Below are 21,189 nucleotides of genomic sequence, written 5' to 3'. Positions count from 1 at the left end.
AGACGCATCACTGCTTTCACATGAAGTTCAGGTGTAAAATACCCATATGCCACAGCTTATAGGAGCTGTTAGGCAGACGCATCACACCTTGTTTTTGGGACGCAACCCTGCTGAGTAACCGTGTGAGAGGGTAAGAAGATACTGCGATTGTTCTCTGAGTTCAGGGAGTTCTGCTGCAAATCACTAAGGCGACGCATCAAGCTGTCATGTCTTTGCGGTCACACCTGTCAAATTTTTTTTAAATGATTTGCATTCAGTTTTTTAACTTTTTTTTTTTCAGTGTGGTGCACGGAATGAGTCACTGACCGTAAACTTGGAACTGAAGGTTTTTTTTGTGTTTGTAAGAAATGGCAAAAAAAGTGCCTTGCCCTCAAAATGCCCCTAGCTTGCCTGCCTGGAAGAGTGTGAGAGCGCAGCATGAAGAAACCGATCTCTCCCCGTGTCTTCCAGCGCGTACAACTTCGCAGCCGACGGCTTCCAGAGCCCAGCAGGGGGCGCCACGCTCTGCCTGGGGTCGGGGGTTCACGGCGGGGTCGACTGGATGAGGAAGCTGGCGTTCCGGTACCGCCGAGTCAAGGAAGTCTACAACACCTACAAGAACAACGTAGGAGGCAAGTCCAGGGAGGAAAGCAGGAGCAAACCCGTATGGAGAATAAAAACAAAAGCAGAGGAAGTGGACTGCCTTCTCTGTCCTGAGCTGTGGGGTGGGGAGCTGCCTGACGCGCAGTTCACGCCTTCAGTGTTGACAGGCATCCCATTGGTCGGCTGGTGCTGTCAGTCAAGGGTCTGTTGTCTTGTGATTGGCAGGGTTGCTGGGCAGCCCCAAACGGGAGGAGTGGCTTCAGCTGCGGAGGGAGATGGAGGTGCTGACCGACCTGTGGCTGACCCATGCGCTGAAGGCCCTGGCCCTCATCAACTCCAGGTGAACGAGGAGCACCAGAGCGCCTGTTTACTGCTGTGCAGTTTGCACTTTTCAGTACTGTCCAGCAGGGGGCGTTATGGAGTTCTCCAGTACGATTCTGGCAAGCAAGGCTGTTCCTTGCAAGACGCACATATACACCTCCTGTTTCAGTGGTGAAAGGTAGCGGTAGTGCTTTATTTGAATGTTGCTGCATAATGGCTCCAGAGCCCTGTTTAGACAGCCCTGCTTTCGAGCACTTCGAGACAGCCGGAGCCAATTAATACTCACATTCCCATGATTCATAGCGCCATCACCCTGAAAGGAGATCCTTGTAAGATCTGAATTCTGATTGTGTCCTCTAGGCCGAACTGTGTGAATGTGCTGGTGACCACGACCCAGCTGATCCCAGCGATATCCAAGGTGCTGCTGTACGGGCTGGGCACAGCCTTCCCCATAGAGAACATCTACAGTGCTACTAAGACAGGTGAGGCTGTCAGGGGTCAGAGGTCAGGGGTCAGAGGGCAGATGGAGGTCAACTCTAGAAGTCCCCCCCTGGGCACCAGACAGGAGTGTTCATTTAAAGACAGCTGTGCTGCAGGCCCGCTGCGTCTGGGTTTTCAGTCAAGGGTGGGTGTGTTACTGCCACGCTCTGTCTGTGTCCCCAGGGAAGGACAGCTGTTTCGAGCGAGTGGCCCAGAGGTTTGGCCGCAGAGCTGTGTACGTCGTTGTGGGAGACGGCGTGGAGGAGGAGACGGCTGCGAAGAAGGTAGAGCACGCCCCTTGCAGGACGGCCCCACTGTGCCTCAGCTGTGAGAAATAAGAAAGTGAATTTGTCCCTCAGTTGCATTTTATGGCTGAGCTGTAGGATGTGTTACTCCAGTGTTACTCGTGTGGCCAGTGATAATCCCCGGTCTCTGCCTTTCTCTCCCAGAGAAATATGCCCTTTTGGAGGGTCTCCTGCAGAGCTGACCTGGAGGCTCTGAGCCACGCACTGGAGCTCGACTACCTCTAGGGGGCAGCGGCTCCTCTGAATCCTCCTTCACTCGTGCTCCGGAGCTCTGGGGATCCCTGGCACTTCAAGAACAGCACGGACCACTCCCTCTACCAGCAGCACATCCGCTTAAAACAATATGAAATGTTGCGAGTCTTCATTACAGATCCTGTCAAATGAGTGAGGTAGAAGAGAGGGTGTTGAATCTTAACTTGGCAGGAGGTTTCCCTCATCTTTGATTACGGCAAAGTTGCACTGTGATAAGAACCAAAGGCAAGAGAGAACTGTGTTGTTGGGGATCCGTATCGGAGAGGGAACTTTGTTTCAGTGTTTCTTTAACATGGGAGGGTTGGAAGGAGAAAATCCCGCAGGACTGGGCGTTGTGAATGATGTCATCATTGATGCGGACATCTGGGTCGCAGGATCGAAACCCCCCCCCCCTGCCGTGTGCCGACGGACAGCTTCACAGGACTGGTGGCTTCAGGAAGCTTGCTCTGGTGGGCAGTGGACACCTGTAGTCGGATTGTCTCGACCCTTTATCGCGCAGTGGTCTGTGGGCGAGTCGACTCGTGCTGACGCAGTGCCCATGCAATGCAGCCATCGGAATGAACGATGCCTCAGCTTGGAAACGACCCGGACAGACCGCACAGTCGCTTCCTGATTCCTTCTATAGAGATCTTTGTTGTTTTTTTTTAAATCGTGCACAATAAATCAGGAAAAATGAATTGGAGTAAAGAGAAGGTGTCTTGCCAGTCTCAGTTTTCCAGGATGTCCTCTTCTGTGGACAGACTTAAATAGAGAAAAATGACACTGACAGGGACACAAACATGTCTCTCAGCAAGCAGTTAGCCATATGGGCACGCTCTGTGGTTCAGATATTTGGGAACTGGGAAACCTGTTGATTAACTCAAAAAAGGGAAGTGACATACTGATCAATTGCACAATTATTTCATGGCCTTTGTGCATCACAAATTCCTTCTTTTTCCACAGCAGCACAGGAATCACTGCTAATTTATTTTTGGAGGTGGGGGGTTGCTTTTTCTGCTGGATGTTTGTGTTTTTTTCTGTTTTTCAAATGGCTGTACTTGGAAATCCACTGTTCATTCAAAGGCATCTCTCTGAATGAAAGAAAAGAAGAATTGAGGTGGTGTGTATGAGTCAGGGTTCAGGTCAGTGAAGCACCTGAAATACTGGAGGTTTTCAGTTTAATGTTAATAGAGGCCTTTTCCCGTAACTAAAGTACTGATGCCCATAGATCTATGCAAGATGTATTATATGATATCAAAATGGTCTGGCCATCTCCCCTGAAATAAAAAAAACGCTTAAGGTGAGATTTAACTTCAGTATATTTTATTTTTTCATCTTAATTTGAGATTAAAAATTAAGATGAATACTGAATTAAGGTGTTTTATTCAGACTGCCCCTTTACAGGGCGAGAAGCTCTTGCAGTGGGTTTTAATTGAAAGATCGTTGCAAGTGGCGTCCGAGCAGGGGATCGTGACCCCCCCCCCAGCAAAACGCGCCACCTCGACAGGGGAGACAGGGAGACACCCGGTCCCCACGCATCGTCCAGGGCTTGTTGTTCATTCCAGACTGGCCAGGACTCGAGCCACGTATCTTGGCAGCATGCTGCAGTGGAGGAGGTGGGAAGCCCCGCAAGGCTCTTTCACTGTAGGGGTGGTGCAGCCCCTTGTAGCCCCTGTGCCCAGGGCTCGAACCCAGGCCGGGACAGCCTGTCTCTATTCCTAGACCCTGCTAGAAAATCCGTCTCCCAGCAATCTTCCTGCAGAGCACAGGATGCAGAATGAAAAAGAGCACCCCTGGGCGTCAGCCGGTTCAAAGCCCACTGCAGTACAGCGTCAATGTCCTCCGTGTTGTAGCATCGTTAAATTTATACTACATTGATCCTAAAGGGCACAAAGCCTTAAAACCTTAAAATGTTATGGGACAACAGTGGCCTTTCTCAATTTAAAAAAGGCCTTATCGCTAAACCAAGTGCTCCTTCTCCTAGCCCTGAGTCATTCATGGAAACTGTCTGCCAGCTGCTGGCATTCTGCTTTTTTTCAGTAAGAAAAACAAGGGCTGTAGAGTCACTGAGAAGGGAATCGTAATGGTCAGTCTCAGTGAGGGCTTATTTGTGTATATTTTGTTGTATTTTTTTCTTCTATTTTGTGTTTAAGGATTTTTTTATACATATTCTGTACATATATAAATCTCTAATAAACTGGTATGGGTTGTTCCTGGACTTTGCATGTGTCTGTTACACTGTGCCTTCCTCTGCCTTAGCCATGATCTGTATATACTTTTGTTTTGTGATTGTGACACTCATAGAATAAAACGATTAATTTAACAAACCTGCTCTGCCGTGACATGTCATTCTTGAGTCCACTTCAGCTTTGATAGACGGACTGATCCTTTTTTTTTTAGCTCCTTTGAGATTTGTTCTTGCGGTATGACTTCACAAATCAAAATTACTTGATCCTTTTTCTGAAATGTTGCACTACAGACCGTGAACAATTTAAACTATAAAGGTGACTGTGCAATCCAAATGTAAACGTGCACATATGAATATGTGTATCTATTCATGCATGCATGAATATGTATATATTAGAAATTAAATGAAAAGTTTAATTTAAAGAATATCTACATGGATTTTAAAACATGGCTGCTAAACTAACTGGTTTATTTTGGGACGCACCTCCCTCACACACATGCCTGACAGTCAAGGATGCTGTACTCATCTCTGGCGCCCTCTGCAGGCCAGCATGCTCTCCTCCTGGGCCTGGGTGACGGCAGCAGCCCAGGGTCATGGGCACAGTGCTCGGGAAAACAAGGATCCCTCCCAGGGGGAGCCGGCAGGAGCCTCCCTCAATACCAGCTCCTATCCCGCACGCCCCCGCCCCCCCCCCAGACCGCGCTCGGCACGCTGCCCTCCCCACCAGCACCAGCACCAGCACCAGCACCAGCGTGAAGCCGCACGCTCGTCGACAGCTGGGCGGAGAGCCCTGGTGAGGCGCTCCAGAAACAGCAAGACCCAGAAGCGCCCGACCCATCTTGAAACCACGGATCCAGGCGAGGGTGGAATTCCACAGCCATCGCGCGAGCATCCGCCAGGCCGTTACAATAGGGAGGGAAGGGACGGGGTCGGGGTGGGGGGACTGATCTGGAAGACAGGGGGGTCCCTGAGGGGCTGACGGGCTGAGATGTCTGAAAGGCGGAGATGCCCCGCCACTGCATTCAGAGAGCGCTTTTGGTTTCGGCAAAAAGAAAACACGTGCTGCTCCGTTCTTTTCATTAGCGCTCTTAACGCAGCTGGGCGCAGGAAAATGTTCCTTTCGATGTTCCTTGTGAAACCGTGTGCTTCACGCTAAGGCGCGGGGTACAGGCATACACCTATAGGGGGCGGAGCACAGGTGCTCACGGAGTTAAATTGACCTTTACTTGTTCCTTTGCAGCCTGCGCATGCTGACGCGGCTCCCCACCTGAACTACTTCAGGTGACAGATTAGTAGGGTATCAATCGTGATGATTGATGCCTATCTGCGTTCATGAACAGATTACAGCACATAAATACCAAACGACAGGTTATTGTATTGTATACCTGCCTTCTAAAAGTGATCTCTTACACTGTGCCTATTCTGAATAATTTCCCTTCCCTGGAGCGTCAGGGATTTTGAATTTCGTAGGTCCCTTTATGTAATTTAATCGTATCTTTTTCTATCGACAAACTTCTATTTTTATTGCATGTTTCTGTATTATACCTTTTATCCGTAGTGCACTGTCTAGGACATTACTAGACCACATGCTACACAAAGAATCGTGATTATTATTAATCGCGATTTTTGCCTTTCTGTGCCTCGGAAATGAAATCGTGCAATTCCTCGACGAGCCGAGCACCGCGTCACCGTGACCTGGAGGGGCGGGCGGGCAGGGACCTGGGCGCGCCACGGGGTCTCGCCGTCTGCTCTCCAGTCCCTGGGGTCAGGGGGTCAGCTCCGCCAGCCCAGGGGCCATTAATCTGTCTGGGACCCCTCTGAAGTCGGGGCGACAGCGCCGAGCGTTTGATCAGCTGCTGCAGTGAGCGGGGAGGGGAACAGCGAGGCGAGCTGGAGAGCGAAGACAGCATCGCGATTGACCGAGTGCTCTGTCACGTTACACTAATAATACCAGCGCTAACGCCGGCTTACTGCAACTGCTGTGCTCCTGCAATTATCAGCACTTTTACCCGGTCCCTTACTTTAACTTCTGTAATTGTTATTACTCCTGAAGAGCGCTACTCCTCTTGACATGGATCTACTGCAATTCAGGCTCTTTCTTTTCTTCCTGTTACTATTACAAAAGAATAACAGTTTTGTTTGAAATCCCTCACCCCCCAAAAAACAAATTACTCTACCTATTAACGTCATTAGACTGCAACTACTTAACAGCAGGATCTGAGCCTGTGGCTGGAAGGTTGCCGGTTCAAATCCCGCGGCTGGCAGAGGAATCCTACTCCGTAGGGCCCCTGAGCAAGGCCCTTCACCCCCAACTGCTCCAGGGGTGCTGTACAATGGCTGACCCTGCGCTCTGACCCCAGGCTTCTCTCTCCCTGTCTGTGTGTCTCATGGAGAGCAAGCTGGGGTCTGCGAAAAGACAAAATTCCTAATGCAAGAAATTGTATAGGGCTAATAAAGCGATCTTATTTATTTCCTTTTCCTGCCTGAGGTGTTATTATCTCACTGAAGTGTGGAGGTAGCTGTTTTTCTTGATTGCTCTACAGCCTGGAAGGGAGACGCGGGCACGACCCAGACGAAGCGTGCTCTGGAAGCGACAGGCCTGCCGGATGTGCTGCGGCGCAGCAGGCGTGTGAGCGCACTGGTGTCGCGCTGGGATCAGATCCCTGTGAAGGGTGCTCCTTTCAGGAACCCGCGCACGGGCATGTACGAAGGGTTGCAAACGACAGATCACCGGGACCGAGCGCTTTCTCGTTGAACCGCCAGGCGTTTACCAACCCGAGCCTCTCCATCGCGCATTTCTTCCGAGATCCCAGAGGATCGGTGGCAGAAACAAGTCTGAGCAGTTTGTTTCAGACACGCGCAACGCTTTTGTGTAGAGACTTGTACTTGTGTCTTTAGATCCTAGTTTCACTTGTCGGAAAATTATCCTGCATCCTCTGTCACTCCGCTGCATCCGGGATTTCAGGTGCTTTTGTAAAACTCCTCAGGGGCGTCTCCATTCAGCAATAAAGACATTCAGTTTTTTTAATCCCATGACATCCCTTGCAGTCGGGACCCGTTTTAACCACAACGCTCATACAATATTGAACAGAATCCCCCTCCGATGTTTGCTTCATTCATCACACTGTCCAGATCACGGCGTTGAAAAGACCCACGAAGAACCGCGCTGACTCAATTCTGCAATTTGCACTCTGGCGCGCATCACTTTCCAGTTTTATTGCGGCTGTCTTCTGCGATTCCTTCAAAGATCCACAAACACGCATCAGTTTATTTCCAGCCAACGCTGCAACTGACTGAAAAAAGAAAAAAAAAAGGCGTTCAGAAACAAAATAACTTGTTTGTTCATAGGTGTATCTAAAGGTTAATTGTGTGATTAGTACTAGAAAGTATAAATACTGTCCCAAAGACTTACATAGGTGTCGGTAAACATCAACATTGTATGCGAAGGGTTTAATTCCTGAAGAACTGGGCGATCATCGGTGATTGCAAATTTCTTCCTTCATCGTTATGTTTGAAAGAAACAAACTTTTAGAAAAGTAGATCTTCTCCGCCCTCTAGCGTCCGACGTGTGTAATGTAGGAATAACAGACATCCACGCCACTAGATGGCGCTCTGTCGGTTGATTGCTGTCTCCAGTCCTTGGAAATTTTTTGGTGAGCAGCTTTATGAGCCTTGACACAGCTTCTGTTGTCGTTCCAAGGACGCATTCAAAATTCAATATGGTTTTTCTTTCACCTGTAGCGTTAAACTTTTTTTTTGCTATTGATAGTGTAATGTGACATTTTCTCACATAGATAATCGAACATTTTTATGATTGAGTTAATCTAGGAATACATATTTTAATCCTTCCAGGGGGGTGCTGTTTAAAATGGGGTTTTGTCCACAGCCCCTCACATCTGCACCGATGCACACAGCTGGGTGATTCTCCTGGAGCAGCTCACGGGTACAACAGCCATCTCTCAGCCTGGATTCGAGCCCACAGCCTCCCTGGTACGAATTCTGAACCCTAAAGACTGCTTCTGACGTAAGCCCAGATGCTCATTTTACATGCCAAACTGTTTTGCTGGCAGCCTATTTACCCTGCAACTTCCAACTGGCAGCCCCACTGGAGCTCAGCAGGTGTGAGCCTGGCCAGTACCTGGATGGGAGACCTCCTGGGAAAACTAAGGTTGCTGCTGGAAGAGGTGTTAGTGGGGCCAGCAGGGGGTGCTCACCCTGCAGTCTGTGTGGGTTCTAATGCCCCAGTACAGTGATGGGGACACTATACTGTAAGAAACACACTTTCCTTCAGATGAGGTATAAAACTGAGATTCTGACTCTCTGTGGTCATTAAAAATCCCAGGTTGTCCTGTCCAAATCTTCCATTGGCATCATCCAGGTGGGGCTGCACACTGGTGGTGGTAGTGGGGTTCCCCATTACCTGTAAAGCGCTTTGAGTGGAGTGTCCAGAAAAGCACTATATAAGTGTTAGGATGCATTGCTCTGCAGTGCACTGCTTTCATGCTACGAACGGGACAGGCCACACCCTGCTGGGTGACCCTGCGCTTGTGTCTACTACAGTTACTATACGGTATGGCCCTCTGTGTGACGGAAACAGACGAAACCTCTTCCGAGAATTACCGAGGCGAAGAAAAACTCGGTTATGGCACATAAACCTGGACTGTGCCGAGCCTGTTTCCTGCGGATGCCCGCAGCGGAGGAGACGGGGGACAGAGACAGGAAGTGGAGTAGTTTGCGCACTGGTGGTGTTTACGTTTCGTCGTGCGTGGGTTAGATTTAGCGCCCGCGATGGTCTCCGACTAGACCGCAACATTTAATATCCTCGCTGCTTGGCTTGGCTTGGCCTCCCCCCCCCCTGATATTGAACTGGGGGAGTATCATGGCAGTCTAGAGACGGCCTCACTGTTGTCCTCGGCGAGGCTGGAGGGGGCTGTTCTCCTGTCCGTGTCGGCTTTCCGGCAAGCCCGTCTCGGGGGTTAGCTCCTACCTGAGCCAGCCTCCTGCTCCGCGGCTGCCTGTGCTTTTCGGCTCGCAGGCGGCTCGCAGGTTTTAATTACTGTGCGCGGAGCCATGGCAACCAGGCGTCTGACTGATGCCTTCTTGCTAATGCGGAACAATGCCATCCAAAACCGACAAATATTGGCTGAGCAAGTGAGTACTTTCGACCCCCGTCCTTTGAGCACACGTAGCAATGCTGCGGTGAGTCTCCTCATCCTGACCGTTTGACATTTGGGTTTTGTGTTTGTTTGTTTGTTTGTTTGTTTTTCTCCCGTGTGTGACGGTTTCTTTATTTTGACATTTTATTTTCTAAGTGTCGTGGGGGATGCGTGGAAAGATCGTGCATGTTGGGGAGGGGGGAGATTGTTGCGTGTTAAGTGTGTGTTGGCTTATTACGCTTCGGTCCCTGCGGCATGTCACCATTGCTAACGTAAACGCCGTACAGTACGTTGCACGTTTGCAAGTGTGTGTGTGTTGGGGCCTCGTTCATGCTGGCGATTAACACCCGTCTGTCGTCTGCATGTTTTCACTCTGAAACCAGAGGTTCTGTCTAGTAACGCACGGCATGATCTGTAGCGCAAGCCGTTTTGCAAAAGGCTGCTGTTCACCGTGAAGCTGAACCCCTGGACAGACTATGCGGCACAACACTGTCCCCCGGCCTCCAGGTCTGTGGTGTCCCTCGCTAAACGAGGCCGTAATGCAGACCTGCCCCGGCGCTCCCTTCAACCTGTCGACGTGAAAGGCCCGTCGTGGCGCCGGCGAATGAAGTCCGGCGCTTTTTGGGGTATCCTGAATATAGGGAAAGTCATGTTACTCCCTCGGTCCCTTCTCCTTGGAGACGTTTAGTGCCTCGAAGCGGGGAAGTCCAGATCCCGGGAGATCACAAAGTTTGCTGACGGAAGAGCAGGTGTTAGTATAGCTCTTAAACAGCTGTTGGTAATAAGATGGTAGTTAAGTGGTTCAGCACATGACTGGATCAAAACTGCTACTCGGAGAAGGCGGTGCTGTGTAAGGTGTTTGGGTTTATACACCTCGGCTTTGCAGTCAGAAGTCTGAAGTTGACAGGAGATGAACCTGTCGTAAGCTGTACCCTGTGCAGTCCTGTGATGCTTCTTGTCATGTTGCCTGGGTTGTTGGTTTCCTTGCCTGTGCTGCATGTTGCTTGGACTGGTGTTGTGTTTCTTGCACAGTGTGCTACACAGTGAGCTCTGCGCATGCCTGGCCTGGCCTGTGCCCTTGATCGCTGGCGTGATACGATGCCCCTTTGTGCTTGTACTGTGGTGGTCTGCTCTGCCAGCAGCTCCCTGCTGCTGGATGGCACACAGCGTCTGTCTCCTATCGCTGTGCCTCTGTACTCCGACAGTTCTGTGCTCCTCGACATTGAGGGAGACTGATGAAAGACTTGTTTATCTTCTTGTGCTCTGATGCTGTTGCCTCCCGTATGCGTGCGCAGAGTACAGATTCTGTCCTCTGTCCTTTCTCCTTCCCTCCTCGTTCTGGACCTGTGATATTGGTTTGGTCTCCTCGCATAGGGCACAGCCTCTCCTGCAGTGCTGTTTTGTCTACAAAGCAGGTCCCCAAACAAGAAAATATCGGCAGCTCTTTTAATTTCTTTAATTTGCTGTCGTGGGTCTCAGTGTTCACAGAGCTGTGGTCCAGATCGTGTGCTGTGGGGCTTAAGGGACCTGCCTGTGCTCGTTCTCGGCCATCTGTCTGAACCAACAGGCATTTGAAATGCTGTGTCTTCTGCTCCATAATGGAATTCATATGAATGCATGCTGAGCAGCTCCTACATTCGCCTTCCCCTCCTGCGACTCAGAGCGGGGTCAAGGTCTTTGGTCAGGCAGTTTCACCAGCTGACTGCGCCACAGTGTGCTTTATTGTGAAAGTCGACCACACATTCCCACAAAGTGCCGAGGAGCTCAGAGAAAAAATTGGGGGGGAAGAGCTAAGTAACTTAGTCAGCCTTCTCGAATGGCGAGGTCAGCTTTTCTAAATTGGAGCCAAAAACATGCTGAACAGAGGATGACTATAAAATGTGACCACTCTCCGTAGTTCCCGTTTTGATGTCAGCTGCATAAAGGGGTCCTGCGATATTGTAGCATGGTAGTGAGTCAGACTGACAGGCCGTACTCACTGTTGCTCCGAGGGTGGCTGCTTGTGTCTGTTCTGTGGCGTCCAGGCCTCTCATCAGTAATGAGGTGGGAGGCCATAGGCAGACCCTATCTGTGCAGTCTGCTTTCTCATCATGCCTGATTTTAATACACAGACGCAGACCGACGCACGCTTGCCCTCCTGTTATTTCAGTCTGACCTGCTTTCCTAAAGCCAAGCTCTTAATGGCTGCTTCCCGAGATGAATTCCACCCTTGAGTTTCCTTTCTCATGGACATTTTTCCCACTTCTCTACAGCACGTACAGCGATGAAGATGAAATTGTTGTTGACCTCTTTGAAAGACTGATAGCAGGAATATTAATGTAATGGCGTAGAATCAACCAGAAAGACAGTGATTGTTTTGAAGGGGGACGTCAATTTTATTGTCGTTGTGAGGGAGGCTGATTCTCTTGTTGATCTTGGCCTTATTTCTGGATGATTTGCCGATAAAGGCCTGACAGAGGCAGCATCTGGTTTTGGGAGTTTAATTGACATGCTTTGAAAACCCTCTGTCATTGAAACAAGCTCCACCAATATAAGCAGAATAAATGGAGTGATGTTTGACCTAAAGCAGTGATCCTCAAACTCTGGTCCTGGAGTGCCTTCACGTTTCTAGTCTGACTCCTACAGCCTGAATCAGCCTGAATTCTTGGCTTGACTGGACCCGTTGAACAGGTTCTCCCAGCTGGTTAGGGCCTGGTGCTGAAAGAGACCTAGAAAACCTGAAGTTAAACTGGACCTCCAGGCCCAGGAGGGGGGGACTCCTGGTCTAGAGCTTTTGTTGCAGGCGCGTTCTGGTGTTGGTCAGATGTTCGATCAACAAAGCAGACACTGAAAAATCCAACGGGTATGTCTGATCTCAAAAAGGAATTTAAGCAGACACTGTATCAAGTTGGAGGCTACAGAGCACAGAAGAAGTAGTGGAATATCTGTGTGTAAATTAGTCGCAGGACTGGGGACTAGACAGAATCGCCTGAGCTGCACTCATTCACTGAGCAGTCAAGAGAGTTAATGAATGTTTCTGCTGGGCAGCATTAGTAGATGCCTTCCAGATAGGATTAAGTTAATACTGTCCGTTACTGTCTACTTTGTTAATCCATGTAGTTCACAAAAAAAACCCTCGCTCTAGTTTAAGTCTGCTGAGTACTTTTCACAATCCCCTTCACCCTTTTCCTGATTCACTGGGTACTGCAGCCTCCCGGAGGTCAGGAGACCTGGGAGAGAGAGAGACTTTCCACTGGAGGCTGCCGAACAAATTAAGTCATTAATTATTAACTTCTCCCCTCTACCCCATCCCCTGGTGCCTGCCTGTCTACGTCAGTTTTGCTCTCTCTCTCTTTCTCTGCATGTCTGTGCCCACTGAGCTTCGGTACAGGGCTGTCTGAGACAGTGCTGTGATGTCTGGTGACCACGCCTGTACCCCAAGCCAAATTGCAAAAAAAAAACAAGGTCAAAAATGCTGATACTGTGCTACCAGAAGTCCACCCCTAAAGGCGTTTTCTTGTCCCATTTACGGTCCTGCAAAAGTATGGCCACAAAAGGAATGGCTGGCAAAACCAGCTTTGCAGTGACTTGTTCTCCGTCTGCGCATGCGCACACTGACCCAGACAGCTCTTCCCTGCCCGCGTGCGCTGTGTGTTAGAGAGGGAGGAGAGGGTGGGCGCGGAGCTTCGGAAGGGCGCTGTCGAAGGAGGGCTGGATTCCTCAGCTGCCCGCTTCGTGCTCTGCTGATGAGGGTGGCGGCTTCACGCTGGGGGTGTGGGGGATGCTGGGATGTGCACGCCGCGCGTTGCGATGGTGACAGATCGACGCAGCGCAGCCCGCTCTCACTCTGCTGTCCTTCTTGCCTCTTGCTCTTCTCATTGGATGGGGCTCTGCTGGGATCTGCCAATCACCCCAGGAGCTGGATGAGGTACTGTCCAATCACCTTTTTCTCCTCCTTTGATTCCACACTCGGCGTCTTCAGGAAAGTTTTTTTTTTCCATCTTGTAAACCCGTAAATGAAGGAACCAGGGCATGTCTCACACACCATACTTTCATATTATTTAATGGTATTTAAGCAACATCATCTGCTTGCATTAGCCACTGGTTCAGCAGTGACCTTCTCTTCTCAAACACCAGACAGCTAAGATTAAGGCAGCATCAACATTATCCACCCATGGTCTATCCGCTTCTTCCAATTCAGGGTTGCAGGGGTGCTGGAGCCTATCTCTGCAAGCAGCGGCCTCAAGGCGGGGTACACCCTGGACATAATTGCACGCACGCACCCACACCAGGGACCCAGAAACCAGTTAGCCTCCCAGAGTGTCTTTGGAGCGTGGGAGGAAACCAGAGCACCCGGACTTGAACATGGGGACAACATCAATACATCAAAAAAACTCAGTTGCCAGCTGGCAATAACACACCACAGCTATAAGGAATCCGGAGCAGATTAGCACGAGGTGCCTGTGCAGTACACACTTGAGCGGCGATTTAAAATGAGTTCAACTCCAGTGACGTAGCTGCAAGCACCCATTTGTTTACTGACTTGAACAACATGACGTTGGTTGTTAAGCTCTCATCACTTGTGTAATCAGTCCATGTCAAAGCGGTTTAAGCCTTTATTGAGAGCAGGGTGAAATGGTGGTGGCTGGTGCTGCTATCGCACAGCTCTTTGGTTCTGTGTTTGAGTCTAGCTTGAGGAGCGTTCTGTGTGGTATTTGCATGCTTTTCCCTGATTTGTGTGCCTTTTCTTCGGGTTCCCTTTCGCTCCTTTTAAAAACATGTCGGGTTGGTTACTTGGGTCTCTAAATTGTCCCTATTTGTGTCTGTGCATCCCGTGGTAAGCTGGCATCCCTTTCACAGTGTGCTCCATGGGCCCCATATGTACAAGACACACACAGAAAAGACCTGATTGATTTTGTGTTTTGCAGCCCTTTACAGAAATAAGTGGTGGTGCAGGTAATGGGCGGATGGCAGGTTATTAAGATGCACACTTCCTTCTCCCTCTCTCCTGCTGAGCTCCGCTCTCTCCCTGTTTGTGTCCCAGCTCGCCGATGACCGAATGGCGCTGGTGTCGGGCATCAGTCTGGACCCAGAGGCCGCCATTGGGGTCACCAAGAGGTTGCCCCCCAAGTGGGTGGATGGAGTGGATGAGGTGAGAACGACTTGGAAAAAAAACCCACAAGAGTTCTGGGGGCTTCTTCAGGATCGAATCAGACTCTTCAGCTGGGCGTGCCCAAAATCTGGTCCTCATTTTTTTTTGTTTAGCTAATTAGTTTTTAACTAAAGCAACTTGTGTAATTGTTTGCAATCACCACCTTTCCCAGGCCTTTCAAGCCTGTCAAGCCTGTAGCACATCTTGGTGAAATTTTCACATGTGAACACTTTCAATGGCGTAAAGAAAAAATTAAAAATAATTTCTTGCTATTGGAACAAAAAGTTTTGCAAACCACAGCTGTATAAGAACGTGCTTTTCTGGTGACTCATGCCGCAGTGAACAGAGGAGGTACCCCTGCCGTCTCCTGACATGTTGCTTTACCCATACTGGACATTGCTGGTACCCACAGATCCAGTATGACATCACTCGCATCCGACAGAAGATGAAGGAGCTGGCCAGTCTGCACGACAAGCACATGAACCGGCCCACGCTGGACGACAGCTGCGAGGAGGAGCATGCCATTGAAATCACCACGCAGGAGATCACGCAGGTGAGGATCGCCGTGCAGTTTGTAGACTGGCAAGCAGAGGATCACTTAGGCTGAGATCTTGGGGAGATCACTCAGGTGTCAGGCTTCATTAAACAGGAATGGTTGGTAATTGTACATACAGTTTACTTTTCATACTATGATCAAAATCTGTACTCTTAACAGTGTGGCAGCCCCATTACTATACACCTTTCTAATTTGCTCAAACTCTAATGGCCTTGAAACTGAATTATCAGGAATCTGTGGTTTTCTGGTACTGGAAGGATGGATACTGCAATTTTTTTGTAGACATTGCTGCCGCTGTTGTTTTCTTGCGCTCTGTGCTGCGCTGAGCGTGTCTGTGGCATCTCTAGGAGTGAAGAATTGGGAGCAGAGGTCCCAGCACTCCTTTCCTCTGTAGGAGGGGTGCCAGCATTGCTGGGGGGGTAACCCTGTGATGGACCAGTGTCCTGTCCAGGAAGGGGAGGTCGTGTACTCTTAGTCTGTTCAGCTCCTAAACCAGCATGAACTCGGGCCTGAAGAGCCCTCCACCCTGTGGGCCCTATTGTCCACGCAGACTGCGCAGGAGAGACAGGGCATGCTGTTGGGTAAACACTCATGGTCTTCCCTTTCCTTCGCTGCTCCCCTCTTGCCCCACAGATGTTCCACCGGTGCCAGCGCGCGGTGGCGGGCCTGCAGCGGCGGCGCGGGCACTGCACAGAGCAGGAGGAGCGGCTGCTGAAGAACGTCGTCTCCTCGCTGGCGCAGAGCCTGCAGGACCTCTCCACCAGCTTCCGCCACACGCAGTCCAGCTACCTCAAACGTGAGTGGCGCGGTCCCCTGGGCCCGACCCAGCCTGGCCCGGTCCAGCCTGGTCTCGCTCTTTCATTCATCAGCACTATATTCTGTTTCTCTGTCACCAGTGGTTTCTGTGCTTCAGCTTGCAAAACCGTGGGTCATGCACTTGCAATATTATTATTATTACAATAATATTGATAATAGTAATTGCACTTATATAGTGCTTTTCTGGACATTCCACTCAAAGCGCTTTACATCCCACCCATACCACCAATGTGTAGCCCCCACCTGGATGATGTGACAGCAGCCAGACCGCATCAGTACACTCCCCACACACCAGCTCTCAGTGGGGAGGAGACCAGAGTGATGAAACCAGTTCATAGATGGAGATTATTAGGAGAACATGATTGGGAAAGGCCAGAGGGGAAATTTAGCCAGGATACTGGGGTTAAAACCCTTACTCTTTTTGAGAAACATCCTGAGATTTTTAACGACCACAGAGAGTCGGTGGTTTTTTACGTCTCATTCGAAGGACGGCGCTTTTTTTCTATAATATAGTCTCTACTTCTGTATACCCTCTCACACATTCTCACAGACAGCCCTCGTATCTGCCATCCCTGTTCCTATGCAGAGATCAGCAAAATTAAATGGAGTGATGAACAAAATTCATTATTTCTTCTTAGTGCGGCAATTACTGCTGCTGTCTCGGAGTTCCTTTGGTCTGGGGTGCAAATTCAGGCAGCGGTGTCTTCTGTATGTTTCCTGCATCTTTTCCTGTTTGCACAGGGTTTCAGCAGATGCTCCATGTTTCCTCCCACATCCCAAAATACTGCAGGCTTGCTTAATTGTCGTCACTAAGAGATCAAAGTCTCTGTCCTGCGATGCGCTGGTGTCCCGTCCTGGGGGAAGTCCCCTCTGGCACCTCGTGCTTCAGGAATAGGCTTGGGTTTACTGTGACCCTTGCCAGGAGTAAGCCCAGAAACTGTGCTGAGTGAGTTTGTGGTGTCTCCAGGAATGAAGAACCGGGAGGAGAGGTCCAAGCACTTCTTCGACACGTCGGGTCCTCTTGTGGAAGACGACGACGACACCACGCTGTATGACCGGGTGAGCCTTCAGTGACGTTTGAATCTTGCCTGGAGACGTCCTTTATGTGTAATGTGCTCATGAAAGGTTAGCCGCCCTGTTCCGCTGACGGCGCAGTGATACCCGTGCGGGTGGAGTCAACAGAATTTGTGCACCAGAGGGCATGCAGGCACAACGCCTTTCGCACACCTGGAAAAGTGACGCCCTCTGGGGTCCACCATCATATATGGGATTGTGCTTCTCATCTTCCTGTTCTTGAATGTGAACCAGATACTTGCTCTGTGATTCAAAGTTTGCATGATTCAGTCGTCTAAGTAGGCCTCATAACTTTAGAAGCACCTCAAATTTATGCAGTCTGGCCTGTAATAACCAGACTGTCGTGTTGTGTGGCTGTGCACATAAAACACTATTTGATCTCGCTCCTTCTCCTCGGAGAGCTTCTCCTTCTCCTCGTCTGTAACCCCCCAGTCTTACCCGGCTGTGAGCCCATGTGGCTGTCCACTGTCCTCCCTCTCCCCGCTCTCACTCCGTCTCCTGTCCCTCTTCCCAGGGCTTCACGGACGACCAGCTGGCCCTGGTTGAACAGAACACCATGCTGGTGGAGGAGAGGGAGAGGGAGATCCGGCAGATCATCCAGTCGATCTCCGACCTCAACGAGATCTTCCGGGATCTGGCTGGGATGGTGGTGGAGCAGGTCAGCTCCCCTGAAGGCCCTGTCAGAACCCTGGGACAGAACTGAAACAATCTTAACTGTTGTGTGTAGAAGTTTTGCCTATTTGATGTTAATCTAGAGTGTGTCTATGACTCTAGGCAACATCATATGAGTACGTAGCTTTGGTTAATATTAACACTGCAGACTTTGTTCACCTAGATAAAAGTGTTAGATTATTGAATAGTTTATTGTGCATAAGGCCATAAGGCAGGCTATTTGACATGCTTGTTGGATTACAAGTCGCCTTACAATCCAAGGTTCTCATTCAGCTGTTTCTTAAAGGTTACCCGTCTGTCACGCCTTAAGACTTTCACTTTACTTTAAACAAACCCGTGCCTGTGTTAGTCTGTGTTAGCGAAATGTCACAGGGCCGTGCTGTAGGGCCAGGTGCAGACTCTGGTGCTGAATCTCCTCTCTCTGCAGGGTACGGTGCTGGACAGGATCGACTTCAACGTGGAACAAGCGTGTGTCAAAACAGATGATGGATTAAAACAACTCCAGAAGGTAAAGTCATGAAAATGGAAGGAGGCGAAAACTGATTTTGTGGGTTGGCAAATAGATATCTGGGACACTGGTTTCCAAATCATTGAAATGATTTCCAAGTCCTGATCCATTCCACAGAAGCTCTTGGGTAAAAATAATTCCTTAATTAATATAATGGCTTATTAATCAATAAAGAGCTGTTTTTTTAACCAACAGGGATTAAAAAGTTGTTTTTTTTCCAAATAAGATCCTTTTTGTCGTTTCCTCTCTTTCCAGGCCGAGCAGTACCAAAAGAAGAACCGCAAGATGCTCGTCATTTTAATCCTCTTCGTCCTCGTCGTCATCCTTATCCTTGTTCTAATTGGGGTCAAGTTCACGTAATCTGGCCGTGTGGTTTATGTGTGTGTGTACGTGTGCGTGCGCGTGCGAGACGACGGCCCAGCCCTCACTCCCCCCTTGTGGCCGCCTTGTGGAATGTATGTACACCCAGACTAAGATTCTGTTGGCACACCATCGATGCTGTAGTCCCAGGAATGTGTCCTGCATGCTCCCAGTTAGAGAGGGGATCTTTCCAGTACGTACTGTATATACACACATTGCCCCTTCGCTTTCTCTGCTTTCTCTGGCAACTGCTTGACTGCTTTAGAGCAAGCAGAACCGTTGCTGCCCCCTGTCTGTGACTCCTAGCTACAGCAGCTCTGCCGTGTGCGTTGCTTGAACCATGAAGTGGAACGAAGTTTCATCACCCTCCTCACTAGGGTGGAGAGATGCACAGGTTCCAGTGGCTAACACTACAATCTAAAAACAATACAAACAGACCCTGTTCTGAAAGAAAACAAAGCAAATTCTCAGATGGAATCTGTGAATCGTTAGTGGCAACGTTGGCTCTGTGGCAGACAGGGGAGGTGGCCTGTGGCCCTAGTCCTGGAGTTGTCTCAGCTGGTTTTACAGGGGGCTTTTGGTATTCAGTGAGTAGAGACGGCACATAAATCTGCACCAAGCAGGCGAATAATTAACCATGTTATTCAGAGCGGAGCCCGAGATGAAAAATAAAGAGGATCCTTTCCTTCTCGGCGTGCGGGTTGCCTGCTTGACCCATCTCCATGCTGCGTCGAGGACGTGGGTGGCCAGTGGACACTCTAGGCAGCACAGGGAGAGGAGGCAAAGTGGGAGAATAAATGCCCTGCCTTTCCTGCCTGGATCTGGCCCAGCAGGGCTGGGGGCGATTTCTTTATCTTTTTTTTGAATCCTGATTGCTGTTCTATTACTCAAGTCCTTCTTTTTATTTCTACGCTTTGCTCCAAATATGAGCCCCAGCTGGGTTGGTGGTACTGGTTCCGCCCAGGTCTTGGAAAGTCGTCCACCCCTGACTGGGTTTCTCTCTCTGTGGGTGATCGGCTTGGGTATGGGCCTCTCGGAGTGGGTAAATGTGTCGCAGTTTTTGTCTCGGACGTTGTCTTGTGGAGGGATGTGTTGGATCTGTAATTGGCGGGCACTTGGTGCTTTCTCTTGCTTTTCGTTTTGATGTTTGTTTGGTCGTTTTGCTTCTTTGCCGTCGTGTCCAGTTGGCCTGCCTGCCTTGCTTGCTCCTGCCACTGGCGGTGCTGTAGCATGACACGTGCCCGCATCCTTCTCATGCTTTCTGCTACATACGTTGTTTCTCAGTTTGTCCGTCTTGGTTTTCAGCTTTAAACTGCTGGTGCAACATTTTAATTAACCTATTGACTTGTTCAGTGGTTTTTAGATTTTTGAAAAGGGTTAGATTTCAGCACTAACCCTTACCAAATGGTTTCCAGAAGTCTCTTAAACGAATAAGTATTTTGTTTCAGTGATTATGTGCCTAGAATGCTGGGCACAGCGTTGGGCCGTATAATTCAGCGTGTTTCTGGCCAATGTGTGTGCATAATTAACCGGTCACCTACTGAACTGTTCATACAGCTCTAGGGGTTTATTAAACAGAATACACCTGGGGCACATGAAGTTCTGTTTTCTGTTTCTTGGCACCAGTTTCCTGAGGATGCTCTTGTACTGGAATTTAGGGTTTAAGAAAGAAAATATCTAATTGAGAAATCTGAAATCAAGGGACCGAATAGCAAACTAGGTATGAGAAGAGATGGGATTCAGGAACCTTTTGTTATTTTGCACAGTTGTTTCCCATGGGTTGACCCTCTTGCTGGTAGTAAATTAATGTGTCTGCCTTGTAAAACATGCCTTCAGGTTGCTTGGCCTTGTCATGCCTGGCTCTGCCTCCCCTGCACTTTTTTTTTTTTTAACCTGCTCAATGCCTTTGGTCCTGGCTGTCCAGGTGCCCCTCCCACTTCAGCATCTCCACAGCAACCAGCTGCCACTTGCACAGAGATTCTGAGAGCGAGTGGATTCTGCTTGGCAAGTCTGCGTGCTCTTCTACAGATAATATAATCTATTTATTTGAGGTTTAAAAAGTCAAGAAAATAATGTAAACAGAGACTTTTTGTTTTTGATGTCTGTGATCAAGTGAAAACCAACGTGTAAACAAGCACAGGGCCTGATGTTGAGAGAGATTTTTATTTTAATCTGTATTTGAGCATTGTTCTTCTTTCTTGAAAGAGAAACACTATTTACAAGTAAACTCACCCCTGATGTACTTAACTACATTGTTCATCAACAGGCTCTAAAGTACTGTATTCTAGAGACACTTATTTGTACGGTTACTGTGTGACAGGTGCGTTTTCCAAACATATTGCGGCTTATATCAAAGTTACCTTCTGATCTGTTTTTCCCTCCAGTTTCTCTCAAAAGTGTTTTCTGTATCAAAGAACTTGGCAACTGAGGATGTATAAACTGTGGTTAAGATGGTAAGATTCCATTAACAGATCAGAGTTCCCAGCTTCAGCTTGTCACCTCCCCTTGTGAACAGTGCAGTGCAGTGCAGTGCAGTTGATTGCATCTTTGACCATGGTGTTGTCTCGTTCTGCTCAAGCAAGCTCTTTGTGTCCCTGTGTTGCTGTTTGTCAGCGGAGTTCTTGTACTCTGGAGGTTTGTGAATGTCACCAGATGCACTTTTTTTATATATAGACATAAAAAGATGGCTAAGTAAGTTAAGGCTCTCGAGACGATGCATTGTCCGAGATCCACGTCTTCTGACGAGGGTACGGTTCAGTCCTTTTTATTTTATTTTTTTTTTAAATTAAAGTAGAAAACGAGGGACGTG

General features: G+C 49.1%; 2 protein-coding genes across 9 annotated transcripts in view; both read left to right on the top strand.

Annotated features, from left to right (window-relative positions):
• Window positions 1–4,243, top strand: part of eya2 (EYA transcriptional coactivator and phosphatase 2) — a 44,751-nt gene extending 40,508 nt beyond the window's left edge. For 3 of the 6 annotated variants that reach the window (XM_088937450.1, XM_088937448.1, XM_088937452.1), the window contains exons 12-15: window positions 451–611; window positions 808–922; window positions 1,264–1,667; window positions 1,833–4,243. In XM_088937450.1, coding sequence (XP_088793576.1) covers window positions 451–611; window positions 808–922; window positions 1,264–1,667; window positions 1,833–1,870 — 718 coding nt within the window. In that variant the 3' untranslated portion in view covers window positions 1,871–4,243. The remainder of the gene's footprint in view (window positions 1–450; window positions 612–807; window positions 923–1,263; window positions 1,668–1,832) is intronic. The other 3 variants (XM_088937451.1, XM_088937454.1, XM_088937453.1) reach the window with 2 other exon arrangements.
• A 4,555-nt stretch (window positions 4,244–8,798) lies between these two features.
• On the top strand, window positions 8,799–20,628 carry stx16 (syntaxin 16). 3 transcript variants are annotated; one of them, XM_088937227.1, is made up of 8 exons: window positions 8,799–9,258; window positions 14,287–14,394; window positions 14,807–14,947; window positions 15,584–15,746; window positions 16,734–16,825; window positions 17,355–17,498; window positions 17,940–18,020; window positions 18,276–20,628. In XM_088937227.1, exons 1-8 carry the CDS (start codon window positions 9,178–9,180, stop codon window positions 18,378–18,380), a joined length of 915 nt encoding a protein of 304 aa, XP_088793353.1. In that variant the 5' UTR covers window positions 8,799–9,177; the 3' UTR covers window positions 18,381–20,628. The 3 variants fall into 3 exon arrangements, with proteins under 3 accessions (XP_088793353.1, XP_088793352.1, XP_088793354.1); XM_088937226.1 differs by having other exon boundaries at window positions 8,806–9,306; XM_088937228.1 differs by having other exon boundaries at window positions 8,806–13,170.
• The last annotated feature ends 561 nt before the right edge of the window (window positions 20,629–21,189 follow it).

Source organism: Atractosteus spatula, chromosome 19, assembly GCF_055471065.1.
Source record: "Atractosteus spatula isolate fAtrSpa1 chromosome 19, fAtrSpa1.hap1, whole genome shotgun sequence".
NCBI lineage: Eukaryota > Metazoa > Chordata > Actinopteri > Semionotiformes > Lepisosteidae > Atractosteus > Atractosteus spatula.
This window is presented reverse-complemented; position numbering and strand designations above follow the sequence as displayed.